Source organism: Chamaea fasciata, unplaced genomic scaffold (assembly GCF_029207755.1).
Source record: "Chamaea fasciata isolate MVZ Bird 193981 ecotype frontalis unplaced genomic scaffold, bChaFas1.0.hap1 SCAF_3, whole genome shotgun sequence".
NCBI lineage: Eukaryota > Metazoa > Chordata > Aves > Passeriformes > Sylviidae > Chamaea > Chamaea fasciata.
In genome coordinates this window covers 52,745,679-52,764,441 of record NW_027094088.1, presented here as the reverse complement: position 1 = coordinate 52,764,441, position 18,763 = coordinate 52,745,679, and the positions used below count along the sequence as shown (strand labels likewise).

General features: G+C 41.3%; 1 protein-coding gene across 2 annotated transcripts in view; it reads left to right on the top strand.

The window, feature by feature from the left end:
* PLAGL1 (PLAG1 like zinc finger 1) overlaps window positions 1–18,763 on the top strand; it is a 47,614-nt gene that overhangs the window by 8,156 nt on the left and 20,695 nt on the right. For both annotated transcript variants that reach the window (XM_066179006.1, XM_066179007.1), the window contains exon 2: window positions 9,145–9,187. In XM_066179006.1, coding sequence (XP_066035103.1) covers window positions 9,169–9,187 — 19 coding nt within the window. In that variant the 5' untranslated portion in view covers window positions 9,145–9,168. The remainder of the gene's footprint in view (window positions 1–9,144; window positions 9,188–18,763) is intronic.

Genomic DNA, 18,763 nt, shown 5'->3' with positions numbered 1-18,763 from the left:
CCCTGTTTTCATAATTCCTTTTGCATTCTCTTTTACTGAAAAAAAAAGACCCTTGTGTAGAGAAGAGACAGTCTCCTTTAATTTATGCAAGTTTCAGTTTTGCTGGACAAAACAGTAGAACAACATTGCCCTGCAGGATGAAATTTTAAACAAGCATGAATACTGTGCATGTAATGCCACATTTTTTTGGCTTCTTGTTTGAGTAATGTGCAGGAAGTGGCACAGAATCCCAAACAGATTTGTATACCATGCAAATCCAGTCCAGACCTTGGAAAGGCAGGAGTCCAGTTATAAATCTGTGTTACCGGTTGTCAGTATGGGAGAACAAGAGGTTCAGTTAATCTTTAGTTGACAGTGGGGAGCAACATTTTCTCTCTTTTTTATCTGAGAAAGAGGTTACTGGGCTGAATATGAATAGTCTGCATCTATATCTGCTTTTATTCAACAATAATCTGTGAGCCACAATTTGCAGATTTTTGGAGTCATGAAATGGCTTGATAACCAAAGGAAAAATTAAGGGAACAGCCAAGTAATATTTAGGAACATGTGTAGCTTTCATTATTAAAGCATATATGCACCATTTGGAGGATTTGGATATTATTAGAGTTGTGCATCATAGGCATTCTAGGCACTACTACGAAAACATAATCCCTAAAACAAGCACACCTTTTAAGAAAAGGCAATAAGAAATCACTCCTTAGTTACCGTTTAGTTCCCATAGGATCAGTCCCTGACAATGTGATGGCTAATTTCAGTAAATTAGTTCTAATAATTATCCTTTGCCTCTGTACCGTATGAAGTGGTAGCTTGCATTTTCCATGCCGTATCCCACTCCAGCCAGTCCACGTGTGTGAGCAGGAGGGAAAGGATGTGGGTGGTATTGCTGCCAAGTTTGCCATTGACAGGTCCAGCTGCTGTCCCAAGGAAATCTGAGCTTGCAGGTTGAGGCAAACAAATGGAGTGATGTAACAGGCAGCTGTTACCCAGTATAAGTCTTTAGCGTTGATTAAAAGAAAGCAGCTCCTGCTGTTTCTCTGCCTTGAGTATTAATTTCTCAGTGAAAACTTTGCTTATGCTTCAGAGTTATAAGACGTATTCTTGTTATCATTGCCTACTTCAGGCAGCTCAAGCAAATCTCTGAAGGATGAGGCCTTTGGGAGTGGAGAGGAAAACATTTCTACTAGCCAAGAAGCTGTTAACAAACAGCGAGGCATATTGTGGAGGAACGTTAATTACACTTTGCTACATAATTTATGTATAGAGACATCCGGCTTTTATGAAGAAACTAAAGAGACTAAGCTGCTAAACCACTTGGAATCACTGTGAAGATCACTTTGCATCTAAAGTAACTAAAAAATACCAACATTCTTGACCCAAAATCCTTTCTCAGGTAAAACTTCCTCACTTTTACAAGTTTCCGAATGAAGTAGTCATTTCACAGCATTGAAATTTAAAACTGCTAAAAAGTGTATGAGAGTGAGCAAAACTGAGAAGTTGAATTTGACCAAATAATTTGAATATAAGTGTTTCTGTAATATAGCAGGAACATTACACACTGCATCACCTTATTGCAACAGTGCTTAGGTTGCATATGTTGTTGATAATGTGCAAGTTTGTGAGCATTTTGAGGGTGGGAGGTTTTAGATTACCATAATCTAAGCAAGATGTGTGAGGTAAGGTGTTGGCTTCTAGATGACAAATCTGTTTTTATGATTTCCTGAAATTTACTGACATTGCCAAAGTACGGACTAAATTTGTAACCCCCTCTCTGGTCATGGGAGTGACTGTTGCGCTGTGTGGGAACTTGTCTGTTTGTCTGTCTCTGCTGTGGGTTTTTCTCACCACATCTGGAAAGTTTTTTAGCTGCTAGTGTGTGTTATTTGTATCAAACTTATGAAAGAAGTGAGTGTTAAAAGCCAGGTTTTTGTCAAACCTTTTTTGAAGCCACGGATGTGTTGACTCTTTGGGGACAGCTGCTTCAGGATGATGCAGGAAAGGGACAGGAAATCTCCCTGCTGACCAGTCTGTCCAGCAGAGGAGTGGCAGTGTCCTTCTTGAAATAAGTGTCGGGATGCAGGCTTGAAGTGATGAAAAAGAGTTTAGCCAAGGTATTGAGAGAGAACAGGAAAAAGTGCTTTTTCACGTGACCTTGTACAAGTGGTTTTGGTGTTTATTTTATGCTGGGGTTCAGTCCTAAGTTTCAGCCAGTAGACCAGAGTCCTCTCCAAAGGGCTCATTGAAATGGAAATGGTTTTGCCCTGCTGCTGTGGAATGCAAATTATTTTAGGAATGTTCCTGGGTCTTGAGGCTTTCTAAAGCTCACACTTACAAGATTTATTTTTTTTTTAGCTCTTTTTATCCAATTCTCATAAGAAAATAAGGATCCAGAAAGATGATTGGTGCCTTGATCTGACCCAGCAAAATATGAAGTGTAGGTTTGTCTTCATGTGTACAAATAGTTCCCTGCAAGTCAGTGGTGGGAAAACATGGGAAATGCAGAATTGCTTTGCTGGATCACAGTCAAAATTCTGAGTGCTTTGCAGAGCCAAACAACAAGAGCAGCCCTCAGTAAGGCAGGCTGGCATGAGATGCTGTTTGGTATCTTTCCCTCAGAGTTTGTCTCCCTTTCATTACTGTCTCTTTTTAAAGATTCTATATAATAGCTTTTCTTGTTGTCAGGGCACTGGAGATGGGCAAAGACTTGTGTTTGATGCCTTGTCTGCCACAGGTTTTTTGCTGACCAAAATAGACCAGTGTCAAGTGATCCAGGCTGGGAAAGTGTGGTGAGAGACAGTGCCATATTTCAGAACAGGAAGAATTGGCTTTGAAACATGGAGTGGGATTTGTTGGTCTTTGTGTTTCCGGTATCAGGGCACAGGAGATGAGATGTATTTACTACTTCTAATGAAAATTGGGGTTTTTTTTTGTTTTAAACTGAAAACAGACTTGGATAGATTAGGTGCTTGTGTGTGGACCATATTTGCTGATGCTACATATCAAGGTGATCATAACCACGTTAGAATATTGATGGGTTGGTGGAGGGAATGGTAAAGCAGGATTTTTTTAATGTATCCAAATTAAATGCTCAGTATAACTTTGCTGAAATATTAGCCAAGGGATCCAAAATTTTTCAATAGGATGACTCTTGAAGTCACTGGGAACTGACAAGGCTCTTGGCTGCTTGCATACTACAGCATTTAATCTGTGGAGATGTGTATGTAAAGTTTCCTTCAGCAGCAGGACCAGTTCATGTATTTGTAAAGTGTCTGTGTATCTGTAAACACAATTTAAAACTTTACCATGAAAGTAATCTAAATATCATTTGTAAATACATTAGAGAAAACATCCTTGAAAACATGGCTTTTGTCCACTCATAGTCTACTTTATGATTTTGTAGAGTTCTTTTACCTCTGCATAGTCCTTTGTAAAAGAGAAAGACATTACATTTACAGTTTTGGTTTCCTTATTTTTTACATTTACAAATACGACTTACTTAGGGAACTTCTGCAATATTAGTGACCCAAATTTCTGGCTTGTGGACACAAACTGTCATGTGTTGTACTGCACGTTCACTTTTTTGCTTAATCAAGGGAAAGTTGTGGAATCTTGTACATAAAGAAAAAGAGGATGGCAAACCAGTTTTTCTCTTTTGTAATTATAAAATAATACCATGACTGAAAAAAACCCCAAATAATTATAAAAGTACAAATTATACTATTTTATATTATAAATAAAGTGATTTATAAAATTTCATCTATTTTGCCAGTGAGGGACTCTACATGTGGTAGATTAAAAATGCACAGAATATCACTGTTGATCAGTGACATCAAACAAATCATATGTTTGATGAGTTGTACTTAGCATGCACTAAATCCTGATGTGGAGGTACACGTGGGATTAACACAAATTTCAGAAAATCTGCATAGGTTTCTTTAGATGAAGATTTTGGCCATGCATATTAATTTTTTCTGTTAGTACACTGTTAATCTTAAGTAATTTTTACATCATTATTATTTTCTTTCCTATTCATGAGTTTGGGAGAAGAGAAACTATGTCAGCAGTTAGCCCAGCACAAGCACTAGCAGTAGCCAAAAGAACACAAGTCGGGACACTAGTGGAATGCTAACGCCGTGTGATAGATACTTTGTCTCCTGAATGTGTTTTCTTTTGAGGGATTGCAATCTGAGTCATCAGGTGTGCTGAAAGTTAAACCCCAGCAACTGATTTCTGTGGTGGTGGAGAGTCCTTCCTGACTTAATCTCAGTGTAAGTAGATTAAGTGTGGTTTTCCTGTCACATCTTTGCTTGTGTATTTTGGACATCTGCAACTCTATTACTTACCATAGACATCTTGAAAAAGTACATTTGCTTGTGTTTTACCCTTTACTTAGTTAAAATATGATAAAAGGTACTTAGATAACAATGTCACTTACATGAGGCTGTTGTGAATCTATAAATGAGTTGTGCTGGGCATTCTTCTGAGTATCCAAGGAATAGCAGTGTCCCTATTCAGCTGCATGAGTAAGGTGGACAGATGACTTCACATCGTGAGATCAGTCTTTTGATGACTGGTTAATACATGTGCCTCTTTGGTGGGCAGCATGAAACTGAGGTGCATTTGGGGGCTGTATAACATCAGAGCACTATGAAGAGGTTGCCTGTTCATTGCCTGTCATTGTTTTTGGACATTGTTTTTATGTGGAAAGCAATGTAAGGAATTCCGTAATAACCACTTGGTGGTGGGCAGAAGCTGACTGGTTCAGAACAGCCGTGTTTTAACTCACAGCGGGTTCATAATTCAGATGCTCTGATCCAGGTCTTTGTCTCTGCATGGCATAGATCTCTTTTGCAGGCAGCGTGTTCTCTTGTTATCTACAGATGGCATCGTGTTGCAAGCACAAGGGTATCACGCACAGTGTGAATGCTTTTCCTGTTGCTGCCACTTATGTCTTTTCCCACATCTGGGCCTGCTTTTCCCTTGGCTTTCTGTGGCATGATGCCAGGGAAGATAGATGTACATCTTCTGACAGAGAGGTCAGTGGAAGAGCTCTGTCACATGAACCCACATGAGAATCCTTGAGTGTTACATGCAGGACAGCTGTCTTGAACAACAGATTGTAGTCTAATGTTGCAGACATTGCAAAGGTCCATCACACAGCAGTTTCCTGGCTTCCTTTGCCATGGTGTCTGTTGTCTCTGGTAAAGGTGAGATTCAAAGCCAGGAAAACAAGTGCTTTGTGGTAAAACCTTGTTGTCCTCCTAGAACTCTGCAGTGACCTGCAGCAGCCGTAGAAGGTGGAGTCTAGCTGCCCTTCTTGCTGCCTCCCAGTGTGAACCGCTGGTAAGCAAGAAGTTATCAAGGCCTTTGCTGGCAGCCTTCATGGATGTCTTGTGCATCATGAACAGCCCCACAGGTCCTGTGCAGGCTGGTTTTCCTTGCTCTGTGTTTCCTTATGGAAGTCACCTTTCCTCTGATGTAGCAGTGACCTTGATCCTCATTGTAGGTCCTCCTCATGAACCGTACCTGGAAACCTCTGCCTGTTTTCAGTACTTCCATGTCTTCCACACCAGAACAGAGCAGGTAACAGGCATTGCCTTTCCCACTGTGGACTCTGAACATCTCAGGGCAGCCCCACCACCATCGTATGTATCTATTCTGAGTCATACATGCCCCTGGTGTGCCTACTACAATCACTTATGAAACATAAAATGCATAGTCAGTGAATTTTTGGCAATAATGGAGCAACTGAAAATAACCCAAACCCTAAAATCTTGGCTCTTACACCAAATACACTGTGACATGTCCTTCTAGGCAGTGTAGAACCCATCCCCACTTCCTTTAATGGGTGCAAACCACTTTCCATCACCACAAAACATTGAACTTTTCAGCATTCAAAGTGCCTGTAATCACTGCTTTGCTATCTCTTGACTGTTAACCATCTATTATACTTAACCCATCAAGTCTTCCTCAACCTAAATGAATAAGCTATATTTGTGATACCTGAAAGCTTGTAAAAACCTATTTAGGCTTTGCCTCACATTTTCAAGGCTGCAATTTTCATGTATGGGAAACATCCCCTACTCAGCTTCTCTTCCTCTTCTGCCTTTTCACTCATGAGAAAGGAGGACACTTAAAAGCAACTGCAGACAACTTCTTTTGACTGTGTGGGCAGCACAGCGAGTTCGGCCAATATACCTACAACACTGGCTAAAGGTCAGTGTGGTATGTGGCCAGCCACCTGAGTTTCGATGGACAAGTGACTCATGTGGCCAGAAACCGCCAGGCACTGTGACTGCTTGGCACAGTATATGTGGCTGCCATAGCTCTTGGTCAGGGGGCAATACACTGCACAAGGGGTGCCCTCGTACCCTTGAAGAAGGAGAGAGATTTATGGTATGGTTTTGTGCAGCTAGGATGACAGGCAGTTCTGGGTCCATTTTGAGAATAACTGCAGGTAAGAGCTGGCATGGCTTATGAAGGAGCTTGTAGTTCTACTTAAACTCCCCTGGCCCTGCAAATACATTGCTGCGCTTATCCTCCCCTTGTCAGAGATAATGTCTGAACCACCTGTTGGAAGAGCAGCGGTTCCTTGTGGTGGTGCACCTGCTCTTCTGGTGTGCAAGTGGGTTGTGTTGCAGCGACTGGGATGCCCTCACAGAGGTGCTCCCCCTTGGTCTGTAGTTTCTGTGCCCTTCCCAAGGGCTGGAGTTGAGCACTTGGGGTTGCTGTTGCTAACACTGTCTCATCATAGAATTGTATGGGGGGGAAAATTTCTCAGGTGTCAGTAGCCTGTGGAGAAAAACACTTTGGTGATTTACCTCCAAAATGACATCATAGAACAACTCAACCAAACCTTAATTGGGGTGTTCATGGACCACAGTGTCACTGTAACAAGGCTGGATGGAGGATGTGTGGGGTCCAGGGAGGGCATGGATTGAGGCTGGACTTTCTCATGACAGGAGAGTGCTGCGGACCAGATGTGTCTTAATGAAGGTATACTAATGACTCAAACCACATGGGAGGGAAGAGCTTTCGTTGTCGTGGTTTACCAGGTAATTGCCCTGCAGATTGAATGCCAGCACAATTAAATCATTTTATCACGAATCTAGTTATTCACTGGGGGAGATGAAATCTCTATTAGTTGATGGCACTGCTTTGACAGTGATAACATGCAGCCTGCTGTTTCTGGGTATGACAAAGGCTGGTGCGTGTACAGTCACATATGGATGCCATTAAAGCCCACTGTTCCTTCTGCAAGGGCTATATTTTTAGAAATTAACACCACAGACAAGAGTCTTGCTCTCAGCCAGAATGGCGTCAAACTGCAGAGTAGATTTTTTTTCAGAAATCAAGTGTTCTGGATGATAGAAATCAGATTGGGACACCTGCTGCTTAGGAAGCCTGCTGTCAGCATGCCTGTTTTTATCTGTAAAGAGGACTCACGGATGTCCCTGTAGCATGTGGGCCCCTTCATTGCTGCTTTCTCACAGCACAACTCAGTTCTTGCAACCAGCTCCAATTTGGAAGTATTTTACTAACTATGATTGTATTTTTAAAAATGAAGATTTTTTTTTTTTCCTTGACCTATTTCAGTCAGCAGCAAAATACCGTTGTCTTCCTCAGAGTCAAGTTTTCATAGAATCATAGAATATTTTAGGTTAGAAAAGACCCTTCAGATCATCGGTCCAGCCATTAACCCAGCACTGCTGTGTCTCTAAACACCATATCTACATGTTTTTAAAATATCCACAGGAATGGGGACACTTCCCATTGCAGTCTGTTCCAGTACCTGACAACTCTTGATGAAGACTTTTTTCCTAATATCCAGCCTAAATCTCTCCTAGCACAACTTGAGGCTATTTTCTCTTGTCCTGTCCCTTGTTACTTGGGAGAACGGACTCATCCCACCTGGCTACAACCTCCTTTCAGGTTGTTGTAGAGTCATAAGGTCCCCCCTGAGCTTCCTTTTCTCCAGGCTAAACAAAGCCAGTTCCCTCAGCCACTCTTCATAAGCCTTGTGCTCCAGACCGTTCCTGAGCTCTGTTGCCCTGAACTCACTCCTGCCCCTCAATTTCTTTATTGTAGTGAGGGGCCCAGAACTGGACACAGCCCTCGAGGTGCAGCCTCACCAGTGCTGAGTACAGGGGGACAATCCCTGCCCTGCTTCTGCTGGCCACACCATTGCTGATCCAGGCCAGGATGCCATCGGCCTTGTTGGCCACCTGGGCACAGCTGGCTCGTGTTCTGCTGCGGTTGACCAGCACCCCCAGGTCCTTTTCTGCCTGGGCACTTTCCAACTACTCTTCCCCAAGCCTGTGGCACTGCCTGGGGTTGTTGTTACCCAAGGGCAGGACCCAGCACTTGGCCTTATTGAATGTCTTTGATTCACCCTAATTCATACACGCACACCCCTTTAAACACTGCCTTAAACACTACCTGATTTATGCAGGGAATAAAATGGCATGCACTGAAGTGATCTGTTATTTGTGTGTCCCCTTACTAATACACGCATTATTATTTCTGTGGCTCCAAGTAGCCTTATTCAGTCATTGGGATACTTGTGTGTTGGGGATTGCTCAGACAGCTACAGAAAAATCAGACTCTACTCCTATGTGCTTATAGTAAAATTTCAGTCAAAAACCAGCAGATGAATGGGAAGGGAACAAGGTGAATGGGTTCAGCAGAAAACCAAAAGTCTCCGGAAGTCCTTCCAGAGAGCAAATAAAATGTCTTGCCCTATATTTAGTTAATCTTTTTGACTCAGCAAGGGTCAGGACTGTTAGAAATATCAGGCTTAAACACAGTAGCATGCAATGGGGTAAAATACACAATGCTTGAAAAGTCTGTTTTAATTGATGCCTGGAAAATACATAATAATAAAAGTTAATAAAGGTGTGGAATATAGTGAACTGCTCTTAATTAAAATGCATTACATTAATGTTGTCAGTTTACATTGTCTGTGAAATGAAGTGGAATCAGTTTTTCTTTTTCTCTACAAACCAAAGTTCTCCTTTTTAGATTTCTGTAGATATTTTCTTATTTCCTAAAGAACGAAAAGACTATGCATATGATTATTAGCATGAGATATAAACATTAATAGTCCTATATTCAACTGATAATTCTTTTTTCATTTATTTTGTGTAGGTTTCCTTTGCCTGATCTGTAAACATGTCCACAGACCTGCTCTGTAAGTACATTTCCATCATCCCACAGTGATTTTTTTTGTACCATATGGTTTTATCGGGTTCCCAGATGTACTCTTGATTGATGTCTTTTATCTGAAGTATAAAGTCTGCTTTTACATTTGTGTTTCTTCTGAGACATCTGTGGAACAATATTACCATTATAATCAACAGGATTATTCTTGGAGTAAAGCATGACTTAATGTGAGTAAAATTGTAAAAATCTGGCCAAAGTATAAGAACAGACTGGTTCATTGAGATTTAAAATTGCAATTCTGTCTAAAATGTTTTATCTATCTTTGGCACAAATACCATCCCAGATTACTACGGAGTGATGTGATCAGGGTTTTTTAATCATTCTGTGAATTTAACTCCTGTGCTTCCGTCATTATTCCAGTCACATCCAAATCTCCTGCCTTTTCACTATTATTTGTCCTTTTTCTTAACAGACAAGTGGTATATCCTTGTTCTTTGCTGTCATAAGTACCACGGAAGGTTGCTGCTCATGTTTCCCTGATACTTGCATTCTCTCACTCCAGCTTAAGTTTTCTGAAGCATTAAGCACGTTTTTTCTGCTTATTGATCTGATCTGCATGCTTTCTTTTGGAAAGCACACTGTGCAGTATGAGAGAGGGAAATTTCAGACACACACTTTATCATTCTTCAGTACTTCCTTAGAGGAACAAGGAAAAGCAGGATTGGGGTTTTTTCATTAATAACTGCAATCAGTTAATAAATATAAAACCATCAGTGCCTTAATGGAAGATAGCAATTATATGTGGAGATCAAGTTATTTGTTAAAATGCTTATTTATTTTTTTTTCTGCAAAACGGCAATTTTGGGGCATGCTTTAATAGCATTTAGATACAGAAAGAGCTCTAAGGAATGTAATATGCCTGACTGTATTGTGTACAACAGGCAAAACTGTTATCAGGAGTGAAATATTACAGAAAGCTGAGAGCAGGGTGACTGCACAGGGATCGTGGTCAAGACTTCCTCAACTGTACTCAGGTGTTTGTCTGTTTTATCAAGTTTATACCCTGGCGGTTTCATTTTTCTTTTTTTTCAGCTCAGCAACAGTGCCTTTCTCATGTTCCCCCTAATGATCAGGGTGTTAGAGTAGTTGTCACCTGAGTAGAGGCTGAAGGAGCTGCGTGTTTCCTGCTCGAAGAAGAGAAGGCTCAATGGGATCTAGTCATGGCCTTGCAGTACAAAAATAGTGGTTATGGAAAATGAATTGCAAGCAGCGTTTCCCTAGGCATGCACCATGACAGGACATGAGGCAATGGCCACAAATTGCTTCAGGGGAGATGCTTGTTGTATGCAAGGGGCATTTTCATTGGGGGCTTGATCAAACATTGGATTAGGCTGCCCAGGGAAGTGGTGGAGTTGCCCTCACTGGAAGCATTCAAGATGCAGCTTGACAAGGCCCTGGGTAATGCTATCAAAGAGCCTGCATTCAGAAAGAGTCTGGGCTAGTCGATCATTACTGGTCTCCTGCAGCTTCATTAATTCTGCAGTTCTGTGTTGCCTTGTGTTCTCAGCTGTCTTCTGCGCAGTGAGCAGTCATCCCTACCACCTGTCCCTGGTCTTCTCAGTATTGTACTGCTTGTCCTGTGCCAGGCCCTGTGATCCTTGCTCATGTTAGTGGGATAGACATTTGTCTTCTCACTTGGAGATGTTCCAGTAGCCTGGAGGCAGTAACTGTGCTGAGGGAACCTTCCAGGTTCCAGCTGGTGGGTGTTTGTGACAGCCAGGTAGTGCCTTGGTAAAATGTCAGGAGAATGCTAAAGAATGACATGGCAAATTTGTACAGGTGTGAATTGACTTCAGATCTTTATGTCTGTATGTATATAAGTAAATATTTCAGGGCCAGCCTGTGAGCTCAGTACTGGCATATACTAACAAGCAACAAACACTAGGGTGTGTGTGAGGGATAACATCTGCTGGACTGTGCTCCAGGTAAGGAATTTGGATATAACCAAACTGTTTGTGGGGGAAAAGAGAAGGAGATGAGGAGCATTTAGACACGTGGAGCTGGTGCCAAGGTGGTCTCAGCACCAGGTCTCTGGCTCATACTGTTTAGCAGTAGATGCATAGCCTAACCACCAGTCTTTAAGCTTGACCATGACATTGCCTTTTGCTAATGCTTGGTTCAATACAAGGTCAAATTTTAGCATTAAAAGTCTTGTTCCAAGTTACAGTAATGAAGACAAGATGTATAATTAAAAAAAAATAAAAATTCTAACCAAACTGGAACAAACCCCCTTAAATTTCTTAGGAAAAAAACCCACTGCAGTCCAGGGCAAATTGCACAAAAAAATTATCATGGTTGTACAATACAAGGGCTGCTGCAGCTAGACCTGAGACTCCAGCAGCTAAGTCTTCAAGCTTGTGGAAATAAATCAGAAAAGCCAACATTCCAGAGAAGTTTCAGCACAATGAATTTGAGGTAGCAAGCGTTTCTCTGATTTACGTGGAGAAACTAAGGAAAAAGAAAAGATGTTTATGAAAAGTCTGTCAGCTACTGAGGCTCGCCGGTTGGGGAAGCAGCAGACTTCCCCTGGAGCTTGTTTTTCTTTTTATCCTTGGATGAACTAGTGTGCAGTATATTATGCTGCCTGAATGTAGGGGTTTGTCACGGTTAGCTCTGGGGGCTGTCCCGGGAGTGTAGGAAGGCGATGGGCGTGAATGGAGTGTGCAGTGGTCAGTGGGGATAGAGCCCGCTCTTCAGGAAACCTGTTGCTGCTCCTCTCAGCCCAGCCGGCCAAAGCCAGGCAGGAAAGGAGGTGGGTCTTTGATCTCTTTGTTGTAGCTGCTCCCTGGGAATTTGCTGAAATCAATGCCCTGTTTTCCTGAAGAAATGAATGGCTATGCCTAACTAGCTTTGTGAAGCACTGGGGAATTCACTGCTTCTGTTTATTGACAGCTGAAAAGGAGCACATGGTCCTGAATGGGTCCTCCTGGGGAAACAAAACAGAGCGGAGTTAGACTTAGTTGAATACAGGGGCATTTGGAAAAGTCTGCCGAAGGAGGATAGCGTGGTTCCTCACGCCCTGTACTAGCATAGCCTGACTTTTTATTAAAAGTGCCATTTTGAATAAGGTAAGGTTTGTTTTGATTTCACATATGTAGTGTGATTATGAAATATTTGCAGTTCTGTTCTTGAGTGTAAAACCAATGTTTGAGTTGTCTTCTGCCATGGGAAACACCTAAGTAACTCTTGTGCTGTTTCTAGCCTGTGTGTGAGTTCATTTATTCTTTATCTAATGGTGATTAATAAATATGAAAAATAACAGAAAATCAGTATTTGGGTCTTCCAGTCAGGTTCTGAACATCAGTTATTTATGTAAACTATGATATGCAATTTTTTTATACCTTTGAAAATCAGCTGAGTTGCATCAGGTGATTTCTTAACTGCTACAGACTGCTGTGTCAATACTTAAACACAAGGCAGTGACTAACAAGAGGGCCTGTCTGGCAGAAAATCTGGGAATCTTAAAAATCCTTTGAAATGTGAGGAGATATTTCCAAACCCATTTCCATGCCTACACTCAAGGCAAGAGGTAGACTCACCACTACTCTTGCTGTTGGCTTTAGGTGTACATGGTTTTTTTTTGAAAAGACAGAAAAGAATAGCAAGAGGAAGATGATAATGAAGGAGCAGTATTTTCATCATGCAAGTCCAGAACAGTTTATTAGACCAAGGGAATTTGGTGTGCAATTCATATGTAAATTTTCTACTGAAAACAGGAGAACAAATTGCCAGAGTTTCTGTATTAGTTTCTGTGGTGACTGAAGGAAAAGATTTTCTGGGCTCATGCAGCTACAACTTCCAGGTGTGGCCCACTTACGGTAGCAGGAAAAAAAGTTAAGTAATGTAATTTCTTCCTTTGTTATTTTAAGTGTAAGGGCAAGCTCAGAGCAGAGTAATTGCCACCATGCAGCCTTGTTCTTACATGGCAGTAGGAATTGCTGGTTTTGTTGCAAACGCGATTGAAGTGCATGGATGCAGCAGTTTGAAAACTCTCAAGCAGTCCCCTCATTTTGAGAGAAGTGCTTCGAAAGTTTCATGTTTTGTTGGAATAGTTTGTGTTCTTCAGTCTGGCATTTTTTCTTCGAGTGATTTTGAGCTAGTAATCTTACTAGTTTTGTCTCATTTTGTGCTTTCCCCAGCGGATAACTTATCTGTTTTTCTTGGAAGAATTTGAGCTCCATATGCAAACATGCTTTCTTTAGATTTCTTTGTGATCTGTAAAATAAAAATACATTGCTTAACTGTAGAGCATCGACATGTTTGCTTGTGGCTCCTGCTGTTAAGTTTCCAAGATTTTCAGAGAGAAAAAGCAAAAAAAGCAAATGCATCTATAATTTTGACTAAGATGTGAAAACACTGAACTGAAGCAGGCAGATATCAAAGTCTGTGGCCTCTGTTGTCATTATTGTTATGCAAACATGTCAAGACTGTTTTTTGACCTCACTTAAGTGTATTTATGCATGATAGGCATTGGAAGCCATTAAAATGTAAAGCTAAAGCTAATAGAAAGTTAACATTTAAGTTGGACGGGCGATACATTTGTAGGTCCTTTTAGTGCTGTAATCTAGATGTGTTATGAAAATGTTTACCAGTGAGGGTTCCTGGGTACTTGTAATGGTGCAAATAGAAAAGAATCACAGTCGTGGAAGGCTCAGTTGATCAGGGCTTTTTTAGTTGGTGTAATGGGGAAGAAAGTGGGTGATTCATGTGTGACACGGAAGGTGGCACTTGTTCCCTGTTCCTCGGGTGATAAGACAAGGCAGAGTGGTTATGTTTAACTTACTGGACTGGAAGGTGCTTAGGCAGATGTGAGTGGGGAGGCGCGTAGGGATGTTCTGGCAGGACAATTGTCACTTTGCCTCTTCTCACATCTTTATAAAATACGAAATTGTTTTGACCTGTTGGCAACATTGAAATGGGAGAAGTATAAAATATTTGATTTCTAACTAACAGAGTAAAATATACCAAATACAAGGTGAGATATGTAATCATGCACAGCTTTAAGTAAATATGTATGTTAAATAACCAGAGTTATATAAATATGTATCTGAGGAATGGTGCATTTCCCCCGAGGTGGTGCTTTACCATCTGTTGATCTTGTTCTTCAAGCTAGGAAAGTATGAAAATAGGAACAAATTCTTTGCAAATTTGCATTGCAAGATTGCTTCTTAGATTCATCTAACAGTGGTTACTGGATTATTTGTGTGTGTATGTGGCTTTCGCAAATAATTAAAAGAAACTACAGATTAATCAGAAATCTATAAAAAGTACTTGAATTTTATTTGATCTCGAACCGAGATGACTGTCAGCAGAATAAATAGAGTTGCATGGAGATACTTTATAATATGACAGCTTAATCTATAGAAAAAAAATTTGCATTTTTTAAACCCACAAATTTTTGCAAGTCTCATGCAATTCTCTTATAATAATCTATAATCATGTACTTTGTATTTCTGTGTTTTACAGGGCTGTCCTTATGCCTCAGGAGGATAGTTATTGTGAGGAAAATGTGCTGTACTGCTGTCTAATTTGTTCCTGCCAATCTTATTAGCCTTTTTTAATTGGTCTGTTAAAGCAGTGCAGGTAGACATAATTTCTTTATTGCAGTGTCAGTCAAGACATTAGCTAATTATCAGATGGTTCCCCATAAAAATATTTTTGTGGGAAAAAAGAAATAAATGTTGGATTTTAGGAAAAATAAAATTAATGAATGGAAACACAGATACAATCCTTGCACATGTGAGTATTTTTTTCACAGAAATAAATCTTTGTGTCTGTTCAGCAGCAGAGCTTCCCAATGCCTATGTGGTTTTTTTAAAAAAAATCACTTCATGCCTTAAAAGAGGGGAATAATTTAACAGGGTCATAAAGGCTAAGGATGAGATCCTACCCATTTTGTTCCCAGAGAGGCTGGGAATCAAGCATGCTTTTCCTGTTGGAAATGAAGCAAGGAATAACAGAAGTTGTCTGTTACGAAGTGGATGCATAGTAAGGACTAAAGCCGTTTTGCTAAGCTGTTCATGACCCTTCATTTAAAAAAGCCAATGCTTTTGAAAGACGACTCTGTCGTTTCTGTATTTTAGATATATACTTTAGGGTTCATTGATCAAAAAAAAAATTAACTTTTTTTTTTTTTTCCTCTTGGGTGAGTAGGAATATCAGTAAGAAGTTTGGATGGCTCACTGGGGAAATTAACTCATTTTCCAGTTTTATTAATAGCTTCCACTGAGTGTAATATGGACTGGAGTGTTCTTTCAGGACTCCCAAGGTCTCAGGCCTGACCAGTCTTAATTGTCCATGTATTCACTTCTCTCCATGGACTTCTTTCTTTCATAATGTGGCTACTTGCACGTCAGTGGAGCCATATGCACAGATTAATACCTGCAGAAGTGGGTCCTGGGGTGCAAATACGGCACTTTGATTCCCAGTAGCTGTCCTTGCTTCGTGTTGTTACATGTGCCTCTAAAGACATCAGGTTCTGCAGCCACAGGATGAGTGTGGTATCTCCTCACTCTGCATGCCATGCTTCCTCTGTGCATTCTACCCTAAACTCATATTACCTTCTCCAAAGTGTGTCTTCCTGCCTGGTTCTTTATTCCAGTAAGCAGCTGGAAATATATCCCAGGTGCTAGTGTCTTTGCTGGTAAAGTTCCCACAAGTCCATGTTGCCAGTCACCAGTGGAAAATGAAGGATTGATTTGGGATGGTTTCCTTAGGAGAGGTAGCTTTTGTCACCAAGTTTTCCACCAGTCTCCTCCATACAACATCTGGACTTGGTGGCCAGTAACAACCAAGTTCAGTGAAGGAGCGAGAGACCCAATTTAAGGTTCCCTTTTAAGGGAATGTTGCAAGGCTTGGAAATATTTCAACTAATCAATACTAAGCTTTAGTCATTATAATTGCTGCACTTCCTTTATCAGGATTGAGACCATGGTGTTGACTTGCCATCAGTAAAACTGCTGATGGTATTATGCACTTAATGTGGTGTGTGTGTGGGGCTGCATGCATGTGTATTTATACATATGTGCATTTAGGAAGATGTATTATATGGGGGGTTTTTTCTGCTATTACAAGGATGGAAGATTCTGTGTCTATGTTGAACTGCCACAGTAGCATTCACATTTTCCACTAAAATGTATGACAAAAATAAATCAATCATCCTGCCAAAAATCTCTCCAAAAGAAAAGTGCTTGAGCTATAAAAAATACTTCTGCAGTGGTAGGTAAAATCTGTGGTGTGGGAGATGCAGATTAGGGGGTCCAACATGTGGCCCAGGAGCCACAGGTGATTATGAGCAGTTTGACTGTGACTTTCTTGGTGGCTGTCTGTGTTTCTGTGACAGGGGGATTTTAGTCTTGTTGTCTGCAGTATAGAAGCAGTACAGTTTGGACAGTGCTAGTGAAGACCTAAAGCAAGCAGAGGGTGCCACAGCCAAGGAGCCACAGCCTTGCACCAGGTCGGACTGCTGCTGGCTGCTGGGGAAGATGGGCAGAGTACAACAGGAAGGCTTCTCTCTCAGAGAGCTTTTTGCTGGGCATTTCATAGGACCATGCTATGCTGACTTGGGTTCTTTCTCATAAAAAGTAGTAGTTGTTTCTGTGAATTTGCTGTTAACCTCCTTCCCTGTTTCTGGATCTAATTTTGTATGACTTCATGCCAAAACAGTGGAGAAAGAGGGAGAGAAGGAAAAAAGACCCTGGAAAATCCAGCTACATTTTTCAGTATGATTATTTGAAATGTGTTCAGCTTTCAGCAGAGAGAGAAGTCTCTTTGCACTGATTAGAAGCTATTAAATGTAAACTATGGGAGGTGACTTCACTTGAACTGTGCTCATTTATGTATATGGATTCAGATAACAACCAAACCCCATGTGGTGTACTGGAAATGTGACACGTGAGTTTTATCCGAAGAATAACCAGAAAATTATTATTTTTAAAATTAACTTTCAATCAATCAATTAATTTTTTGACCTCAGGTCTTTTTTAGATGAATGAACATACCAAGAATTTGATAAACTAGTTGATCAGACTGCAGTGAAGTTTGCACCTAGATACTTTCCCTCCTGTTTGGTTTGTTGGGGCTTTTCTCTCCTTTAGTTTTGCAGGAAAGATGTGTAAGTTACTGCCTCTTCGGGTGTTCAAACAGTGAAGGTAAATTTTTCTCTGTGGAGTTTGTAAGATACAGCAGAGCACAGGTAGGCTTTTGCTGCCCAGCCTTCATGGGAACATGCTGAAACTGCTGAATTCCATGGCCCAGCTGTGCTCCTTGAGGTCTCTCAGATTTGCTGGATAGAACGAGCACTAGCACGGTAAAAAGCCTCACTGGGATTAGTGTGAGACTGACTTTTAACTAAAACTGCTTAAATTCCTTTGGGCTATGCCTGTTTTAGTATTCATGGCCACCAGGTGAAAGACTGTACCCTGATGAGCTTGATTATCATCATGATGACTCCCTATAAGGAAGTAGTAATGAATCATAGTGTTTGTTATCTTGTATGTGTTTGTATAACAAATAGTTTTGCAGTTTGGTAGAATTTACACGCTGGAACTTGTGCCTGCCAGAAAAATGCACACATGCTTTGTGTTAGATTTCTTTACAGTCAGATAAATGCTGAGCCACCCTTCTAAAAGCATTTTTCCATAAGAACAGCTGGTCAGGATCATACTACTGTGAGGAAGGAGCAGGTGCCTTGACAGATGATTCCCCACTGCTGAAAACCGAAGGTTATACTCTCCTTCCAAATCGTTGCTCTTCTTGGGAGCAAAGACAAGCACAGGGAGGATGGAGGTGAGGTGAGGGAAGGTGTCACAGCAAATCAGTAGCTGGTTCAGGGTGCTTGGGGGCCAGGTTCACCTGCAGTGCTGGGTGTTGGGGAATCAGCTTGACCTGTTGTCTGAATGTATGGGGTGGGGTGGCATAAGGCATGTTTGCTGTTCTCTTTCTCTGTTTCTGTCTCCAAATATAGTAACTCATTTTTAAAGTTTTACATTTTAGTAGAGTGAGGTCATGTTCCCATGAATATGTTTAATGTTCAGAATATTTTCTGGGATGTTTGCAAACCATCTACCATTCTCCTTCCCAGGGAGGGGCCCCCAAGAACAGTAGGCATTTATGTGCAGGGTGCCACTAATACCTGAGCAGGACCAGGACTTCTCCTTACCCCTCACCTGTGTCTCAGGAGCTCCTGTCCTCTCACCAGAAGGCCTGGCATGGCAGCACAAGGCCTTGGTAAAGGGCCAATACTGCCCCAGCAGCACGTCCACAGTTTCCGTGCTGGTGCCACCAGGTAGAGACTGCAAGGCGTCAGGGTTTCCATGTGTCAAAGACATGGGAACTCTTTACTTGAAATCTAAAGTTTCCCTCTCAAGCACACAGGAGTAAATCTGCCTCCTTCCTTCCTTCCTTCCTTCCTTCCTTCCTTCCTTCCTTCCTTCCTTCCTTCCTTCCTTCCTTCCTTCCTTCCTTCCTTCCTTCCTTCCTTCCTTCCTTCCTTCCTTCCTTCCTTCCTTCCTTCCTTCCTTCCTTCCTTCCTTCCTTCCTTCCT